This window comes from Bos grunniens, chromosome 5, assembly GCF_055505025.1.
Source record: "Bos grunniens cultivar Pamir isolate PY7600 chromosome 5, Bosgru_T2T1.0, whole genome shotgun sequence".
NCBI classification, from domain to species: domain Eukaryota; kingdom Metazoa; phylum Chordata; class Mammalia; order Artiodactyla; family Bovidae; genus Bos; species Bos grunniens.
This window is the reverse complement of record NC_141169.1, coordinates 60,156,481-60,175,403: the sequence shown is the minus strand read 5'-3', so window position 1 is coordinate 60,175,403 and position 18,923 is coordinate 60,156,481. Positions and strand designations below refer to the sequence as shown.

The 18,923-nt window shown below is 36.6% G+C and overlaps 1 protein-coding gene and 1 pseudogene across 1 annotated transcript; both read left to right on the top strand.

Annotated features, from left to right (window-relative positions):
* The first annotated feature begins 4,317 nt into the window (after positions 1-4,317).
* LOC147372202 (olfactory receptor 6C74-like) lies at positions 4,318-5,254 on the top strand (annotated as a pseudogene).
* An 11,990-nt stretch (positions 5,255-17,244) lies between these two features.
* On the top strand, positions 17,245-18,183 carry LOC147372201 (olfactory receptor 6C74-like). Its single transcript, XM_086403629.1, has one exon. The coding sequence runs from the start codon at positions 17,245-17,247 to the stop codon at positions 18,181-18,183; it is 939 nt and encodes a 312-aa protein (XP_086259755.1).
* The last annotated feature ends 740 nt before the right edge of the window (positions 18,184-18,923 follow it).

Below are 18,923 nucleotides of genomic sequence, written 5' to 3'. Positions count from 1 at the left end.
TTTAATTCATCACATATATTAATTCAGTTACTACTTAGTACCAAGGTTATTCCAGATGCTAAAATTATATGGATGAAAAATATAATAGACAAGACTATGATGCAACTGGAATTTTGTAGGAGAACCAGATTTAAAAAGTGAAGAAATGACATGTAGAAATAAATATTGATAGAATTATAAGCAATAAATGTCTATACATAAAATCCATGAGAAGAGAAATGTCTCCTCACAAATGGTCACTTTGCAAATTGATTTTTTGATGGAGATATATTGGGTTGCTCAAAAAGTGGATTCAGGCTTTTCCATGAAAATGTTAAGGAAAAATCTGAATGAACTTTTTGGCCAACCCAAGATAATCTGAGGTCTCGAGTTTGGTGAGGGAGTGAGAGCAGAGGTGGGGAGAGAGGTGACAAAGAGCTCGAGAATGAAATATAAAAAGAAAAGAGTGGAAGAACGTGAAGATAGGACAGGAAGGAAGTGAGGAGTTATACCAAGGATTCTTTGCTGATCTCTGGTACCTTGCCATTCAATTATGTTTCAGGACATAATTTTAGCAAAGATGTGGGATGATATGAATTAAATTTTAGAGAACATATTTTTATCTTCTCTATAGAAAATGGATTGGATGAGGGAAGGAAGCAAAGATTATTTAGACATCTCCTACAGGCTATTATAAAGACTAGGTGGAAGGTAATGGTTTATTGGATTAGAATGGTGGCAGTTGTAGCAGACACCGTCTTCTAATTACAAAATGTTTCCTGCTGGACTGAAAAATAGATAGGTGCATTTCACTTTTCTTTTCTTCTTCTTTTGTTTTTAATGTATATTTGTCATGGACATGTAGGGTAACTTAGTATTTTTTTTTAATTCCTATGGTTTGCAACTTATGAAAATGAGAAGTGAAAGTGTAGTCCCTCAGTTGTGTCCAACTCTTTGTGACCCCATGGGCTGTAGCCCACCAGGCTCCTCTGTCCATGGGTTTCTCCAGGCAAGAATACTGGAGTGGGTTGCCATTCCCTTCTCCAGGAGATCTTCCCAACCCAGGGACTGAACCCTTGTCTTCTGCATTGCAAGTAGGTTCTTTACCATCTGAGCCACCAGGGAAGCCCTCTTACAACTTAGAGCTGCCTTAAAAAAAAAAAAAGGTGTTTTTTTCTTGTTCTATATGGAGCTTATGGATTATAATTTCTGCATTCAGTCATTTTTCATATAGTCTTAACATCTTGTGCAATGTTCTCAGGGAAAACTTTCCTTTAAAAAATTTTTTAAAATCAGTTAATCCTCTTGAGACATGTGACATACTGCTTAATAATAGATGATACCTATAATCTTAAAGCTACAAAATAAACAGCTGAGCTTTCCATGTAAGACAGAACCATTTCAAAATAAAAGGAGCCTGAAATCTTCTCCTTTTATTCATGTTTTTCTTAACTTCTTAAAAAAAGAAAAAAACTATTTGTTTTGCTCTAATCTTGAAAAATATGCTCCAAGTTACATAAAACATAAATTGGAGAATATTTCCTATCTTAAAAAAATGAGAAGAAATGAAACTGAGTTTCTTACTGTGACAGAATCCTTGAATTTACACATTTGAGTGTGTATTACTGAAGCTAACGTTGTTTGAATAAGAATGCAAAATAAAAGTATGGGTTAAAGCAAAATATAAAAACATGGTGGATAGGCAACATTAGAAATTGCCTCTTTCCTGGAACTCATGTCAAAAGAAGCAAGTTAAGAATTAATTGCTACTAAAGACATTAAGGTTGGGGGGAAAAGTCCATTTTTATTTTAATTAGAATAACTTTACTGCATGAAACTGGAAGAAATATTCAACCCCTGCTTATCAGTTGAAATAGGATGGCATGCAATTAGAAATATTTTTCTTTTACAAATAAACATTAAATTGACTTTTAAAACTTACACTGAAGGCATCAATTGTTGTATTGTAATAAGAAATCTGAACTTTTCATTTCCTAGAATCTGGCTTTCAGTAGATATTCTTCTCAGCATTAAACAGAATCTCAGAAATCTCTTTATTAAATGAATGCTGTTTACCTCAGATAATTGTAAATGAGTGTTCCTTTAGTGCACAGAGTCAGTGTAAATAATGTGGATTATGACACTGGACTGAACTTGGGAAATTATTTTTGTATTTATCAAGCAGTCGTATTGAATTTAATAGAATTTAAGCCTTTCAAGAGCTGTCTAATTTTAATATTATAAGAGAATCTCTTATCTTGTACCTGTAAATTGTCAAAGCAGTTACGGAAGCCCTTGGGAATGTGTGCTTATGCTTAGTCGCTCAGTAGTGTCCGACTCTTTGCAACCCCTTGGTTGGTAGCCCACCAGGCTTCTCTGTCCGTGGGGATTCTCCAGGCAAGAATACCAGAGTGGGTTGCCATGCCCTCCTCCAGGGCATCTTCCCAACCCAGGGACTGAACCCAGGTCTCCTGCATTGCAGGCCGATTCTTTACCAGCTGAGCTACCAGGGAAGTCTCCCTGGGACTGTAACAGTAGTTAAACAATGACTATTTTACTTTTACCCAGCAAGAATTTATTTGAGGAATTAGGAAGAAAATAATGTTGTCATGGAGTTTAGAATACTTGTTTAGAATGTTGTAATTTAAGATTAGGCTAGTGTGTGTGCCTAGTTGCTTAGCTGTGTCGACTCTTTGTGACTCCATGGACTGCAGCCTGCCAGGCTCCTCTGTACCTGGGATTCCCCAGGAAGGATACTGGAGTGGGTTGCCATTTCCTTCTCCAGAAGATCTTCCTGACCCAGACACAGAAGCTGGGTCTCCTGCATTGCAGGAAGATTCTATACCATTTGAGCCACCAGGGAAGCCCCTACAAAATAGAGTAACCATTTATGAATCTACCTCTGACAAAATACTCTGGCAGTTTATATAGCTCATCACAATTTATTGATATTTGCCTATACATTTCACCTTTAAAATCAACTAACTTTATATTTCTAAAATCTCACTGAGTATAAATTTTACTTACAATATAAACACATTTAGAAAAAAGGATCCATTGAAGAGGATAGAAAACAAAGGAGGTAAAAGAAGAAAGACAAAAATTTTAGTTGCATTGTATTCATTTATAATCATTTGAGATGTTTGCATATTAAGTCTACAATTGGAATATAGAAATATAATAGGGATAAAATAGTTTCAGATATGACATCATATTATTCTTGAGGAAAATATTTTCATTCTCTAGAAAGAATTTATGACACACTTTAGTGGTGATGAATGTAAGGTGTAAGGATGATTTTGAAGAAGATAAAAAAATAAGAAAAGATGGAGAACAGAATTTCAAATTGTCATGTATTGAACCAGAAAGAAATGACGTTAGAGGTGAATAAATAAGAAGTGGAGCCCATGGCGACAGGGGGAGACACATGGAGCAGTGATGCACCAGGCATGTCTAGATAATCTTTTATTGTTTTAAATACCTTATTCGAGAACCTTGCTCATTACCGCAGATATTTAGTAAGGTGTGCTATATAACACACTCCATTCAGGATGATATACTTTGTATCTGCTTGAGTGAATATCAGAAAAAAGAGCACAGCCAGAGTGAGTAAGATGAAAGTAAATTCTAATCTTCAGGTAGAGTGGAAAAAGCAGAACTAAAAGTTGCCATGAGGATTTAAATATTGAAGTGTACAGAAGTTTGGTAAAAGTAATTCCCACTTTATATAGGCTAGGGATATTTAGGTCAAGTTATGTTAATTTTTAAAGGTGAAAATTTCACCTCAGGTGAAATCTGACTTCCAGAAGTATAAAGTTTACCTTAAACTGTAATAAACACAAAAAGAGATGTTTGGCAGAGTAGAATTAATCATCTTCCTGTAAATTGAAGATAATGACATTTAACCTTTCTTAAGTAAATGGCTTTCTGAAGATCTTTGGAGGCTCTGTGTAGCTTTAGAATCTGTGACCCAAGAAGATAGTTCCATCACTTTGTATTTTCATCCGTATAAACATAATTGATTCTTTTAATAAAGAAAGAAGAAGAAAGTTATGTAAATAATTTAATGTATACTAAATAGATTGGAAACTTTGAAAATACAGAAAATACAAGTTAAGATACTATTTTTTTTCTCTTTGTTTCTATTTTTATAAGATTATCAATGTACTATGTTTTCCTTTGGGAACACATGAATTTATGACACTTAAGGAAACAAACAAAAAAACCTCATGAATTGCACTCAGTGAAATTTTGAATAAAGATTATATGAGTACATTTTTATAGGCTGTTATTCCTTTTTGATTCTTCTTTCTTTCTTTTTTTAAATAGAAGTCAGCGATGAGAAACCACACAACAGTAACAACCTTTATTCTTCTTGGACTAAGCAATGACCCACAATTACAGGTGGTTATTTTTCTTCTCCTTTTTTTCACTTACTTATTGAGCATCACTGGAAATCTAATCATCATCACCCTTACCCTGCTAGATTCACACCTCAAGACAACCATGTATTTCTTTCTTCGAAATTTCTCATTTTTAGAAATCTCATTCACAACTGTCTGCATCCCCAAATTTCTTGTCAGTATGGCAACAGGTGATAAGACCATTTCTTACAACAATTGTGCAGCACGCTGTTTTTTACTATTCTCTTGGGTGCAACCGAATTTTTTCTTCTGGCTGCCATGTCCTATGACCGCTATGAGGCCATCTGCAAACCCCTGCATTACACGACCATCATGAGTGACAGAGTGTGCAACTTACTGGTCTTTGCGTCATGGTTGGCTGGTTTCATAATACTTTTTCCACCACTCCTCATGGGTCTCCAGCTTGATTTCTGTGCAGCCAACACTGTAGATCATTTTGTCTGTGATGTATCTCCTATATTACAACTTTCTTGCACAGACACAGAAAAAGTAGAAATAATGATGCTTCTCTCAGCCATTTTAACTCTCCTGGTTACTCTGGTGTTAGTGATTTTCTCCTACACAAACATCATTAGGACTATTCTGAAGATATCTTCTTTTCAAAAGAGGAGGAAAGCCTTTTCTACATGTTCTTCTCATATGGTGGCTGTGTCCATTTCTTATGGAAGTTGCATCTTCATGTATGTGAAACCCTCTGCCAAGCAAAGAGTGTCTTTAAATAAAGGGATAGCTCTGCTCAGTACTTCTGTTGCACCCATGTTGAATCCTTTTATTTATACACTGAGAAACAGACAAGTGAAATATGCTTTTAAGCTCATGATCAAAATATTGAGGCTTTCTTAATGAAGTGAACAACATTAGTGACATTCTTGAGTTTATAAGTAAAATAAATCAAGAAGTGTGAAGTGTGTTGTACATCTCTTCTATGCTTGTGTTCTACAAAATATCACTATTTTACATGACTTACATGGTTCATTGTGACTTGCCTAAAAATCCCAGTCTAACTTTCACTTCTATTTTCTCCTCATGCTCAGATCACATATACATTTCTTATATATGATCATATTCATTTGCCTTTTGATTTGGTGACTCTGTTGATTTCCTTTAAAAATTCCCTCATAGGAAGACAAAGTGGGACTTCAATTATCCATGTTCCTTTCCACCGTTCAGAAATTTAGAGATTCAGTTTGGTGTATATTCTATGCAGAGTTTAGTACCCCACCTAGATTTGATCACCTAATCAGCTTTTCTGCAGTGGATTCCAAGTTTGAATTCTGAATAGAAATTTGGAACAAACCAATTTAATGCATTTCTTAAACTACACACATTGATAGTTTCAAATTTTCAACCAGGCTTGGACTTCTGGTATATGTTTAGAAACAGATTGAAGAAAATCTAGAGATGTTAAGGAATTACTGCCATGCAATAACCAGATAAATTATTGCTAACATTAACTAATTTTTTACAATGGCCAGGTTTGTGAAATGTACTAGCCTGCATCTTGAAAACAGCATAAGACATGTATTATCATACTCACTTATGAATAACAATCTGTAGCCTATTTAAAGCTTAACTAACTCTCTGGATTAGAATAATTAATGTTGTGAAAGTATCCATAGTACCCAGATTCAATGATTCCCTATTAAAATAGATCAGTTTTCATTCCAGTCCCAAACAAGGACAATGCCAAAGAGTGTTTAAACTACTACACAATCGCACTCATTTCACATCCTAGCATGTAATGCTCAAAACCCTTCAAGCTAGGTTTCAACAGTAGGTGAACTGAGAAGTTCCATATGTACAGGCTGGATTTAGAAAAGGCAGTGGAACCAGGGATCAAATTGCCAACAGCTGTTGGATCTTAGAAAAAGCAATGGAATTTCAGAAAGACATCTGCTTCATTGAATATGCTAAAGCCTTTGACTGTGTGGATCACAACAAACTGTGGAACATTCTGAAAAGAGATGGGAATAGCAGACGACCTTACCTGCCTCCTGAGAAACCTGTACGCAGGTGAAGAAGCAATAGTTAGGACTGGGCATGGAGTAACCAACTGGTTCAAAATTGGGAAAGGAGTACATCAAGGCTGTATATTGTCACCCTGCTTATTTAACTATTATGCAGAGTTCATCATGTGAATGATGGGCTGAATGAATCACAAGCTGGAATCAAGATTGCCAGGAGAAATATCAATAACCTCAGATATGCAGATAACATCACCCTTATGGCAGAAAGTGAAGAAGAACTAAAGAGCCTCTTGATGAAGGTGAAAGAAGAGAGTGAAAAAGCTGGCTTAAAACTCAACATTCAAAACACTAATATCATGTCATTGGGTCCCATCACTTCATGGCAAATAGATGGGGGGAAACAATGGAAACGGTGAGAGATTTTATTTTCTTGGGCTCCAAAATCATTGAGGATGGTGACTGCAGCCATCAAATTAAAAGACATTTCTTCCTTGGAAGAAAAGCTATGAAAACCCAGACAGTGTATTAAAAAGCAGAGACATCACTTTGCTGACAAAGGTCCATCTAGTCAAACTATGGTTTTTTCAGTAGCATGTACGGATATGAGAGTTGGACCATAATGAATGCTGAGTACTAAAGAACTGATGTTTTCAAACTGTGTAGTGGAGAAGCCTCTTGAGAGTCCCTTGAACAGCAAGATCAAACCAGTCAATCTTAAAGAAAGTCAACCCTGAATATTCTTTGGAAGGACTGATGCTGAAGTTGAAGTTTCAATACTTTGGCCACTTGATGCCAAGCGTTGGAAAAGACCCTGATGCTGGGAAAGACTGAGGGCACAGGAGAAAGGGACGCAGAGGATGAGTTGGTTGGATGGCATCATCAACTCAATGGACATGAGTATGAGCAAAGTCCGGGAGATAATGAAGGACAGAAACCTGGCTTGCTGCAATCCATGGGGTCATGAAGAGTTGAACATGACTGAGCAATTGAAAGACAGAATCAAAATATCCGTATTTTTCACAGAACTAGGACAAATAATCTTAACATTTATATGGATCCAAAACAGACCCATAATTGCAAAATGATCCTGAGAAAAAGATCAAAGCTGGAAGTATAACTCTTCCATATTTCAGACAATACTTCAAAGCCACAGTGATGAAAACAATGTGCTATGGACACAAAAACAGACACATAGATCAATGGAACAGAATAAAGAGCCCAGAAATACACTAACTCATCTATGGGCAGTTAGTTGACAACAAAGGAAGGAAGAGGGCTTCTCAGATAACACTGGTGGTAAAAGATTTGCTTGCCAGTGCAGGAGACATAAGAGATGTGGGTTCTCCTGGTGTTGGGAAGTTCCCTTGGAGGAGGGCATGACAACCCACTCCAGTATTCTTGCCTAGAGAATTCCATGGACAGAGGAGCCTGGTGGACTACAGTCTTTGGAGTCATAAAGAGTTGGGTGTGACTGAAGTGACTTAGACTGCAGGCACACATGCACAAAGGAAGGAAGAAGGTACAATGAAGAAATGACCATCTCTTCGTTAAGTTTTGAATATCCATTCATCCGTGATGGTCATACCTTGGTGGTGGCAAATTATGCTGTAGTTTACATGGGGGCCCTTATATCTTTTTGAATAAAAGTTAATTTTCTTCAGATAAATGCCAAGAAGTGGAATTTCTAGATCATATAGTAGTTCCATTTTTAATTTCTTTGTGAACTTTATAGTATTTCCTGTAGTGGCTACATCATTTACATTCCCACCAATAATTCACAATTGTTCTTTCTCCACATCACTTGTTATTCGTTGTCCTTTTTTATAATAGTCACTTTAAAATACAATTATGTAAAGTTTGAGAATAGAATAAAATTAATTTAAAAAAAATAAATAAATAAAAACGAAGTTTAAGAAGACTGTTAAAAAAATAAATAAATAAATAAATTAAAACAAAAAAAATAAATTAAAATGTGTGAATTGATATCTCATTGCAGTATTAGTTTGCATTTCTCCAATGATCAAAATTTTGAGTTATCTTTTCATGTGTCAGTTGTCCATCTGCATGCCTTTTTTGAAAAATGTCTATTCAGCATTTCCACATATTTTGCCAATATTTCAAGTTAGGGATCAGTTGGTTGCATCTACACTATTTTGGTTCTATATACTAATCTCTGTCAAGTGTTCAGCTCTTCAGAGAAACTGAAATTTGACCACATTTATTGGGCAAACTGATGAGCAAAAGTCAGATTTCATCTCTCTCATCTCTTCCTGATCCCTGGGACCTAGTTAAAGGATGTAGTCACTGAATCCAACTGTTTCCAGAAAGGAGTTATCTCCTTTCATTTCTTCTTGGTAGTGATCTGAATAAGGGGTATTGGGGATAAAGAGATACACACATCTACTTGGAAAACCCAAGATTCCATCTAGATTATTCTTGGGAATGATATTTTACTTTACCCTAATTACATCCCCTAGTCAGTCTGATTGGCACGACTTCCAGGTGGCAACAACTTCACAGAGGAGGACCTTATGGATTTGCACTTAATTCTGGTCCAGTTCAGTTCAGTTCAGTCACTCAGTCATGTCTGACTGTTTGCAACCCCATGGACTACAGCACGCCAGACCTCCCTGTCCATCACCAACTCCCAGAGTTTACTCAAACTCATGTGCATTGAGTCAGTAATGCCCCAACCATCTCATCCTTTGTCATCCCCTTCTTCTCCTGCCTTCAGTCTTTCCCAGCACCAGGGTCTTTTCAAATGAGTCAGTTCTTCAGATCAGATGGCCAAAGTATTGGAGTTTCAGTTTCAGCATCAGTCCTTCCAATGAATATTCAGTACTGATTTCCTTTACGATGAACTGGTTGGATCTCCTTGCAGTCCAAGGGACTCTCAAGAGTCTTCTCCAACACTACAGTACAAAAGTATCAATTCTTCCGTGCTTGGCTTTCTTTATAGTCCAACTCTCACATCCATACATGAGTACTGGAAAAACCATAACTTTGACTGGACAGACTTTGTTGGAAAGTAATGTCTCTGCTTTTTAATATGCTGTCTACGTTGGTCATAACTTTTCCAAGGAGCAAGTGTCTTTTAATTTCATGACTGCAGTCACCATCTGCAGTGATTTTGGAGTCCCCAAAATAAAGTCTGTCACTGTTTCCCCTGTTTCCGCATCTATTTGCCATGAAGTGATGGGACCAGATGCCATGATCTTAGTTTTCTGAATGTTGAGTTTTAAGCCAGTTTTTTCACTCTCCTATTTCACTTTCATGGAGAAGGCAATGGCACCCCACTCCAGTACTCTTGCCTGGAGAATCCCATGGATGGAGGAGCCTGGTGGGCTGTAGTCCATGGAGTTGCTATGAGTCTGACACGACTGAGCAACTTCACTTTCACTTTTCACTTTCATGCACTGGAGAAGGAAATGGCAACCCACTCCAGTGTTCTTGCCTGGAGAATCCCAGGGATGGGGGAGCCTCGTGGGCTGCCATCTATGGGGTCACACAGAATCAGAAATGACTGAATCGACTTAGCAGCATTTCACTTTCAAGAGGCTCTTTAGTTCTTCACTTTCTGCCATAAAGGTTGTGTCATCTGCATATCTGAGGTTATTGATATTTCTCCTGCAAACTTGATTCCAGCTTGTGCTTCATCCAACCCAGTGTTTCTTGTGATGTACTCTGCATATAAGTTGAATAAGCAGGGTGACGATATACAGCCTTGACCTGCTTCTTTCCCTATTTGTAACCAGTCTGTTGTTGCATGTTCAGTTCTACCTGTTGCTTTCTGACCTCCATCAGATTTCTCAAGAAGCAGGTCAGGTGGTCTGGTATTCCCATCTCTTTCAGAATTTTCCACAGTTTGTTGTGATCCACACAATCAAAAGCTTTAGCATAGTCAATAAAGCAGAACTAGATGCTTTTCTGGAACTCTCTTTCTTTTTCGATGATCCAGTGGATGTTTGCAATTTGATCTCTAGTTCCTCTGCCTTTTCTAAATCCAGCTTGAACATCTGGAAGTTCACAGTTCACGTATTGCTGAACCTGGCTTGGAGAATTTTGAGCATTAATTTACTAATTGTGAGATCAGTGCAATTATGTGGTAGTTTGAGCATTCTTTGGCATTGCCTTTCTTTGGGATTGGAATGAAAACTGACCTTTTCCAATTCTGGTTAAGTTTCATTAAAAGGGGCTTGTCATTGAGTCACTTGACTCTTCTAAAAAAAAAGTCTGAGTGTAAGTAGGTGATGTTGGAAACACTGATGAAATTATACTAACTGAAAAGGAACACCAATTTTCCTGGAATTGCAGGGACAGAATATCCTAGCATTTAGTGAGAAAATACCTTCAGTTCAGTTCAGTTCAGTCACTCAGTCATGTCCAACTCTTTGCAACCCCATGAATTGCAGCACGTCAGGCCTCCCTGTCCATTATCAACTCCCGGAGTTTACTCAGACTCACATCCATCAAGTTGGTGATGCCATCCAGCCATCTCATCCTCTGCAGTCCCTTTCTCCCCCTGTCCCCAGTCCCTCCCAACATCAGGGTCTTTTCCAGTGAGTCAGCTCTTCTCATGAGGTGGCTAAAGTATTGGAGTTTCAGCTTTAGCATCATTCCTTCCAAAGAAATCCCAGGGCTGATCTTCTTTAGAATGGACTGGTTGGATCTCCTTGCAGTCCATGGGACTCTCAAGAGTCTTCTCCAACACCACAGTTCAAAAACATCAATTCTTCAGCACTCAGCTTTCTTCACAGTCCAACTCTCACATCCATACATGACTACTGGAAAAACCATAGCCTTGACTAGATAGACCTTTGTTGGCAAAATAATGTCTCTGCTTTTGAATACCTTAGGCCTTAGCAACCATGAGTTGGAACAAACATTTTTGATCTTTTTCAGTAAGAACTATCCCTGGAGCCTCTCTCCAGAAGAAAAACACTCCACTGCAGATCTCTTGAACAGTTGCAAACAACTTAAGCTTACATGACGGTTGGTCTTGCAATTCTCACTCAGAAAGATTATCAAGATAAAAGACACAATAGGGGAGATCACTAGCAGCACCCCCCACCCCCATCCTAAGGCAAAATATTTCTTGATGCTTTTCCTACCTCTACTCTCAGCCAGTGAGTAAGGGTGAAAAATACCACATGTCTGATGGTATGAACAAATAGGACAGATTGGATTGATTTAGGATTAAATTGGATTAAATTAAATAGGAAAGACTGAATTAAAACATTCCATCCACAACCAAGTTACAGGATGGGATCCCTGAGGCCTACCAGCCAAGTGGAAGGCTATGCTGGTGAAATAAGATTTTAGTCTGGGTGCCTCTTGCAGCAAAAATTGTAAACACTTTCTTTTTAAGAAACCTCATGCACACCTGGGTTTGTATTTCTTGTGTGAAGACTAAGCATTGGGCTGACTCTTCTGAAATATTTGTGACTTGCACCTTAGGAGCAAGAGAAAAGTCCTCCAGTTTAATTTGAGAGCTCACAAGAATGATGTACTTAGGAGAAATTTCAACAGAAGTCAAAATGCTTTAGAAATGAGGGGTGGCTTTATTTGTATATATGTCTGTACCTCTTGTGGTCAGTCTTGTCCTGGACTGCCTTCTCAAGAATGTTTTACAGCTTTGGCAGATTTTTCATTTCCTTCAGAAAATTAAAGACATTGTCTTCTAATTGGACAAATTTAGGCAGTTTTTCCCTTTAAAAAGTTGAGAATTAACTAACCTTGGGGTTCCTCTAAGGTTATTGTTGATAGAGGAGCATATTGTAAACAACACCCACTAGGGGTTCTCATGGAATGTAGAGGAAAAGGGGAAACGTGAGAACATGAAGCTCATGCTTTCACCTATGTAGTAGATAATAAAATTTCCACCTCTGTGGCAGTAGGCTGTGTTCTTTTGTCAATACTTGTGAAGTGGTGATGGGCTAACCTGTTTGACTCTTAAGTGGAATAAAACTTCATACCGTTCTTAGATTTGTATAATATCCTGTATTTGGTAGAGTATGAGAAAGATAAATATCACAGTGATTTAAAAATTGCTTATTTTTGGCTTGCTTCACTCTGTATAATAGGCTCCAGTTTCATTCACCTCATTAAAACTGATTCAAGTGTATTCATTTTAATGCCTGAGTAATACTCCATTGTGTGGAGCCCATTATACAGAGTGAAGTAAGCCAGAAAGAAAAACACCAATACTGTATACTAATTCATATATATGGAATTTATAAAGATGGTAATGACATACCCTGTATGTGAGACAGCAAAAGAGACAGAGATGTATAGAACAATCTTTTGGACTCTGTGGGGCGGGGGGGTGTGATTTGGGAGAATGGCATTGAAACATGTATAATATAATATAAGAAACGAATTTCCAGTCCAGCTTTGATGCATGATACAGGAAGCTTGGGGCTGGTGCACTGGGATGACCCAGATGGATGGTATGGGGAGGGAGGTGGGAGCAAGGGTTCAGGATTGGGAACGTGTGTACACCCGTGGCAGATGCATGTTGATGTATGTCAAAATCAATACAATATTGTAAAGTAAAAAAAATAAAATAAAATAAATAATAATAAATAAAATATTTAAAAGATTAAAAAACAAAAATAAATGGAAAGTTTCAAAAAAATTGCTTATTTTTATCTCATTTAAATATTCAGGCTGGTATGATGAAAACTCTTCATTAAGTCATCGTGTTTCTATGCTGATGTAGCCTATGATCGGCTCAGGAACCTGGGTGTGTTCTGTCTTGTTAATTCACCATTCCTACTGAGATTTTGAATACTCATGGCTCAGAATACTTCCATCCCAACTGCATTCGAACAGTGGGGGCGAGGGGAGAGAAAGAGGAGAACAAACCCCTTCTATCAAAGGATATGCCTGAAAGTTGCACAAAGTATCTCCATTTACATCTTTTGAATAGAATTTAGTCAAATAACCACAACAAGTTGCAAGAAAGCCTAGCTACATGTACACATAGATGAATATTCTATTTATAGTGAAGAAATGGAGAATGCTCAGTTATTGTGAACTATTAATTTGCATTCTACTAGACAATATCACAGACACTATTTGGAAAACAAAAAAGAACAACTTTTCTTTGGGCATGCCTGAATTGTTAATAATTACGTATTTAGCCTAAGATACAATGTTTTCTATAACAAGCTATGTTCTCCATCTAATGTTCTTACTATTTATTACTAATTAAAATAATTTTTTTTCTTTCTCCTTTCAAAGCTTTATCTTTGTATCTGGGATTTCAAAACATGAATGTGTGGAAGGGCAATAATATATTAGACAAATTATACTTAATTCTTTGAAAATACATTAAAAGCAGTTATATCTATATATATATTAAATTATTTAGTGCCTAGAGAGAACACTTTATAATATACAAATTTGTCGTCCATTGGGAAATAGTGTTCACGAATCTCATCCTCCTGAGAATTCTCCATCATCTTTAGATATTTTCCTTCGGGGCACAGAAGGTATAAACACCACATGTGGTCAAGAGTTTATTAATTTGTATGGCACTCTGGGTAGTACATAGAAAAGTATTCAGTATATAATCGGGACTTTAAAGTAGTAGCCTAAAAACTGTGTTAAAAGTTCTAATCAAATTGTTTCAAACTTTGCAATATATGTAAAAAACTATAATCAAAGATTATGAAGTGGAGTGAAATGTATTTGGAGAGGAATGAAATATCAGTACCCTGTTCCTCATGATGACAAAAACTAAATATTGAAGCAAAGATATGTCACATAAATCAATATGCATTATGTCTTCTGTAAAGAAGATGTTGTATTTTTAAATGTTTTTGGCAGAATGATTTAGGACTCAACATATGAAAAGAATTGGTATGTTTTAAAATGTAAAGATAATATTTTCTTTTGTGTATATATGTGTGTGTATATGTATATACACATTAGTTCTATTTTACTTTATTTTTGTTAACCTTTTAAATTTTGATTTAGGGGAAAACAGTGAAAGAAGTGTAATGCAACATAACAAAAATTTAGTCTTGAAATTCTTTTTTCTTTTTGTAATTTAGCTGGTATTCACAGCATCTAACACAGCTAACCCTAACTGTGTTCATAGACCTTCTTTCTAACGGTTTGTAATGTAAATTTTTTATAGTCTCTGTTGGGGAACTGTTACTGTGATATGATTGGTGAAGCTGGACAAAGGAATGATGCGACATGATAAAATTCTTATAAGATTATTTAGATATATGCATTCTACAATCATTGCCTTTATGATAAATTGTGTAAATGAGAAAAAAATTATAACAGATTGCTGCACAATTTTCTGAATGTCCAAGAAAAATGGCATCTCTTTTCGTTCTTAAATTTCTATATATTTATATGTATGGTTTTGATACATGAATTTGAGCAAATACACTATATTCTGGCTTTTAATTATTCATAAAAATGTTTTAGTACTAAGGGGACAGCTTTAGAGAGAACACACTTTCAATTAATCTTCATGTCCACTTTTACTGGCTGTGCAAACCTGAATAATCTGTCTCACTCATTATATGCCAGTGAGGGGAGTAGTTGTAAATAGACAATATTTCTTTAATTGCACATTACCCAGACACTTAATATCCTTACAATAGGGACATATGTGTCTCTTAATATTTGTGTCACCCTATTATGTGATTCATTATGTACTGAAATTTACCAGTTAATCGTCTTTTTTAGACTATGCTACTCTCAAAATTGTTCATATTTTCAGTCTGTATTTTAGAGAACAAAAAGGTAAGTATAAAAATATAAGCAGATGGAGAGAAATTTCAGTCATAAAAATTTCCTCCTTTAATATATACATATTTTAACCTTACTTTAATTTTTCCTTCAAACTCACTACCCTATCCCCGAAAACCTTTTCTTACCTCTCTTGATTTACATAGAGCTTTACCATTATGTTTATATTTCTCTTATCTTAACTTCCTCCACTTCATACAATCTCATGGTGCCATATTTATATTTCTCTCTTTGCCTCTGTATCCCTTATCCTTATTTTTCACTTTATTCTACCTATCCATTCTCAGAATCATAACCTGCAGAGGAAAACTGCAATTTCTCAATACACACATTGACTTTACAGACTGTACTTGCAGATGTTGTTTTAGCATACAAAATGGGAAGGATAGGTTACATCAGAGACTAAGGAGATGGAAATACTATAAAGAACAAAAAATAAGACTATAAAAACATTCTATTTATTTAGCTAGTTATTTTTGGCTGGGCTTCCCCAGTGGCTTACATGGTAATGCAGGAGACCTGGGTTGGATCGCTGGGTTGGGAAGATACCCTGGAAAAAGGAATGGCAACCTACTCCAGTATTCTTGCCTGGAGAATCCCATGGTCAGAGGAACCTGGCAGCCAGTCCATGGGGTAGCAAAGAGTCGGACACAACTGAGCGACTAACACGTGCACATTTTTGGCTACTCTGGGTCTTCGTTGCTGTGCGGGCTTTCTCTAGTTCCTGGAAGTGTGGTCTACTCTGTATAGTTGTAGTGTACGGGCTTTTCATTGGAGTGGCTTCTCTTGTTGAAGAGCACAGGCTCTAGAGTGCAGGCTCAGTAGTTGTGATGCAAGAGCCTACTCACTGTGCAGCATATGAGATTCTCTTGAACCCGAAGTCCAACTGGTGTCCCCTTCATTGCATGGCGAACTCTCAACCACTGGGCCACCAGGGAAACCCAAGAACAGAAAATAAGACTATTTCCAGTGCCCCATATTAATTTATATGAAATCCGATCAGGATAGCTATGAAGATAAATGAGTCTAAAATCAGGCATTTGAGTTTGGTTAATTGAGTAAAATGGAAAAGATGTACTGCTGCTGCTGCCGCTAAGTGGCTTCAGTCGTGTCCGACTCTGGGCGACCCCACAGACGGCAACCTACCAGGCTTCTCTGTCCCTGGGATTCTCCAGGCAACAACACTGGAGTGGGTTGCCATTTCCTTCTCCAGTGCATGAAAGTTCAAAGTGAAAGTGAAGTCACTCAGTCGTGTCCGACTCTTCGAGATCTCATGGACTGTAGCCCACCAGGCACCTCCATCCATGGGATTTACCAGGCAAGAGTACTACAGTGGGGTGCCATTGCTTTCTCCTAGCTCTGTTTATTGAGGATGAATAGTGTGTGTGTGTATGAAACCGGGGCTTCAATGATAGATATAATTTTGGTTCTAGTCTGAGAACTTAATTGAACAGGAAATGGCATATATCCAAACTCATGGATGATATAAAGAGAGTAAAAGCATTTATTATACTTTAAAAGTTCTTTATATCTCTGATTGCCTTACATAAAAACTATCAACAATTACTACTGTTATATAGATGATTCTCTAAAAGAACTACAAGCTGAACTTTTAATTAATCTATCCAGACATTTTGCACATGCATCTATTACTATCTCTAAAAAAAAAAAAAAAAACACACTTTTAAAACATGAATGAGCATTGTTTTGCTGTACATGAAAAATTGCTTTGCTGCTGCTGCTGCTAAGTTGCTTCAGTCGTGTCCGACTCTGTGTGACCCCATAGACGGCAGCACACCAGGCTTCCCCATCCCTGGGATTCTCCAGGCAAGAACACCGGAGTGGGTTGCCATTTCCTTCTCCAATGCATGAAAGTGAAAAGTGAAAGTGAAGTCACTCAATCGTGTCTCATTCTTAGCAACACCATGGAGCCTACCAGGCTCCTCCATCCATGGGATTCTCCAGCAGGAGTACTGGAGTGGGTTGTCATTACCTAACTTTACCTTAAATAGTGATTATTCCTGTTATGTCTCCCTTGGTTTCATTTTTTTTTTTTTCTTTTTCTTCTATTCAGACAGAGCAATTGTCAGAAAACTGGAATGGGAAATCATACAAGGGTGGTAATGTTTATTCTAGCAGGTTTAACAAGTGACCCACAAACAAAAATTGTTTTATTTATCTTCCTACTACTCACCTACATGCTAAGCATCACTTGCAATCTTATTATCATCACGCTCACCCTGGTAGATACACACCTGAAGACCCCCATGTACTTTTTCCTTCGAAATTTTTCCTTTTTAGAAATTTCGTATACTACTACATGCATCCCTAAATTGCTGGTTATGATGGCAATAGGAGACAAAACCATTTCCTATAACAGTTGTATGACTCAACTGTTTTTTGCCTTTCTTTTTGGAGCATCTGAATGTTATTTACTGGCAGCAATGTCCTATGACCGCTATGTTGCCATCTGTAAGCCCTTGCATTACACAACCATCATGAACAGTAAAATCTGCATGCAGCTTGTCCTCAGTTGTTGGGTTGCTGGATTCTTTGTCATCTTTCCACCACTCCTCTATGGCCTAAACCTTGACTTCTGTGCCTCCAACGTTGTTGATCATTTCTATTGCGACTCCACTCCCCTCCTACAAATCTCCTGCTCAGATACAAAGTTAATCGAGATGATGGGATTCATCTCAGCTGTGGTGACACTGGTGATCACACTGGTAATGGTGATTATATCATATACCTGTATTGCCTTGACCATTCTAAGAATTCCCTCAGCTAGTCATAGGAGAAAGGCTTTTTCAACGTGTTCTTCTCACATGATTGTGATATCCCTTACTTTCGGCAGCGGCATCTTTATATATGTTAAACCTTCAGTCAAACAAAGAATATCTTTTTCCAAAGGAATTTCAGTGCTCAACACCTCTGTTGTTCCATTTTTGAACCCTTTCATTTATACCTTAAGGAACCAACAAGTGAAGAAAGCCTTCATGAATACGATACATAGAGTTGTTTCTTTCTCAAAGGAATGAATATGATTTGCACTATACATAAAGAAGATAAGCAAAAGGGCATCAATCAACAACAGCATATCCAATGTAGTTCTAATACACATTTCCTCTGCTTTTCCTTTCATTTCTACAACATTAATCTTTATTTAAAGCTTTATTTTTACACAAATTTTGTGCTAGAATTTAATTTTATTTATAGTCTTCTATAGAGATTTATTTTGAATCTCACCTTCTTTGTACATGTGAAAGAAATTGAGACACATTTTAAATTTGTTTCTTTATCTCTCAGTTCTAGTTAGTCAAGCCTAAAAGTATCCTTACATTTAAACTATATTTAAAGCAGCTTGTGATGTCATGTTATTACTATCTTTTAGTTGTTATCACTTAATACCTACTTAAATCTAATATCCATTTATATTTTTCATACTACTAATTTATTAATGTATATTCTATTTAAAATAATAGAAAATTAAAACATAAATTAATACAATGTTCATATTCATATTTTAAATGTTTATTAAAATATAGTTGTTTTAATACATTCTTTAGAAATTAGTTCTTTATAAGAAAGTATATTTGAATACTATCTTATGAGCAGAATAAATGATAGGCAGGAAGAAAACTACATATAATATGTAACTGACCAGAGAATTTTATATGTTTATTTAAAAACCATAAAATGAACTATACTTTAAAGGCTATTTGGGTCTTAAACATAATTGTTGGGAAAATGTGTATTTAAACAAATTATTACATTTTTG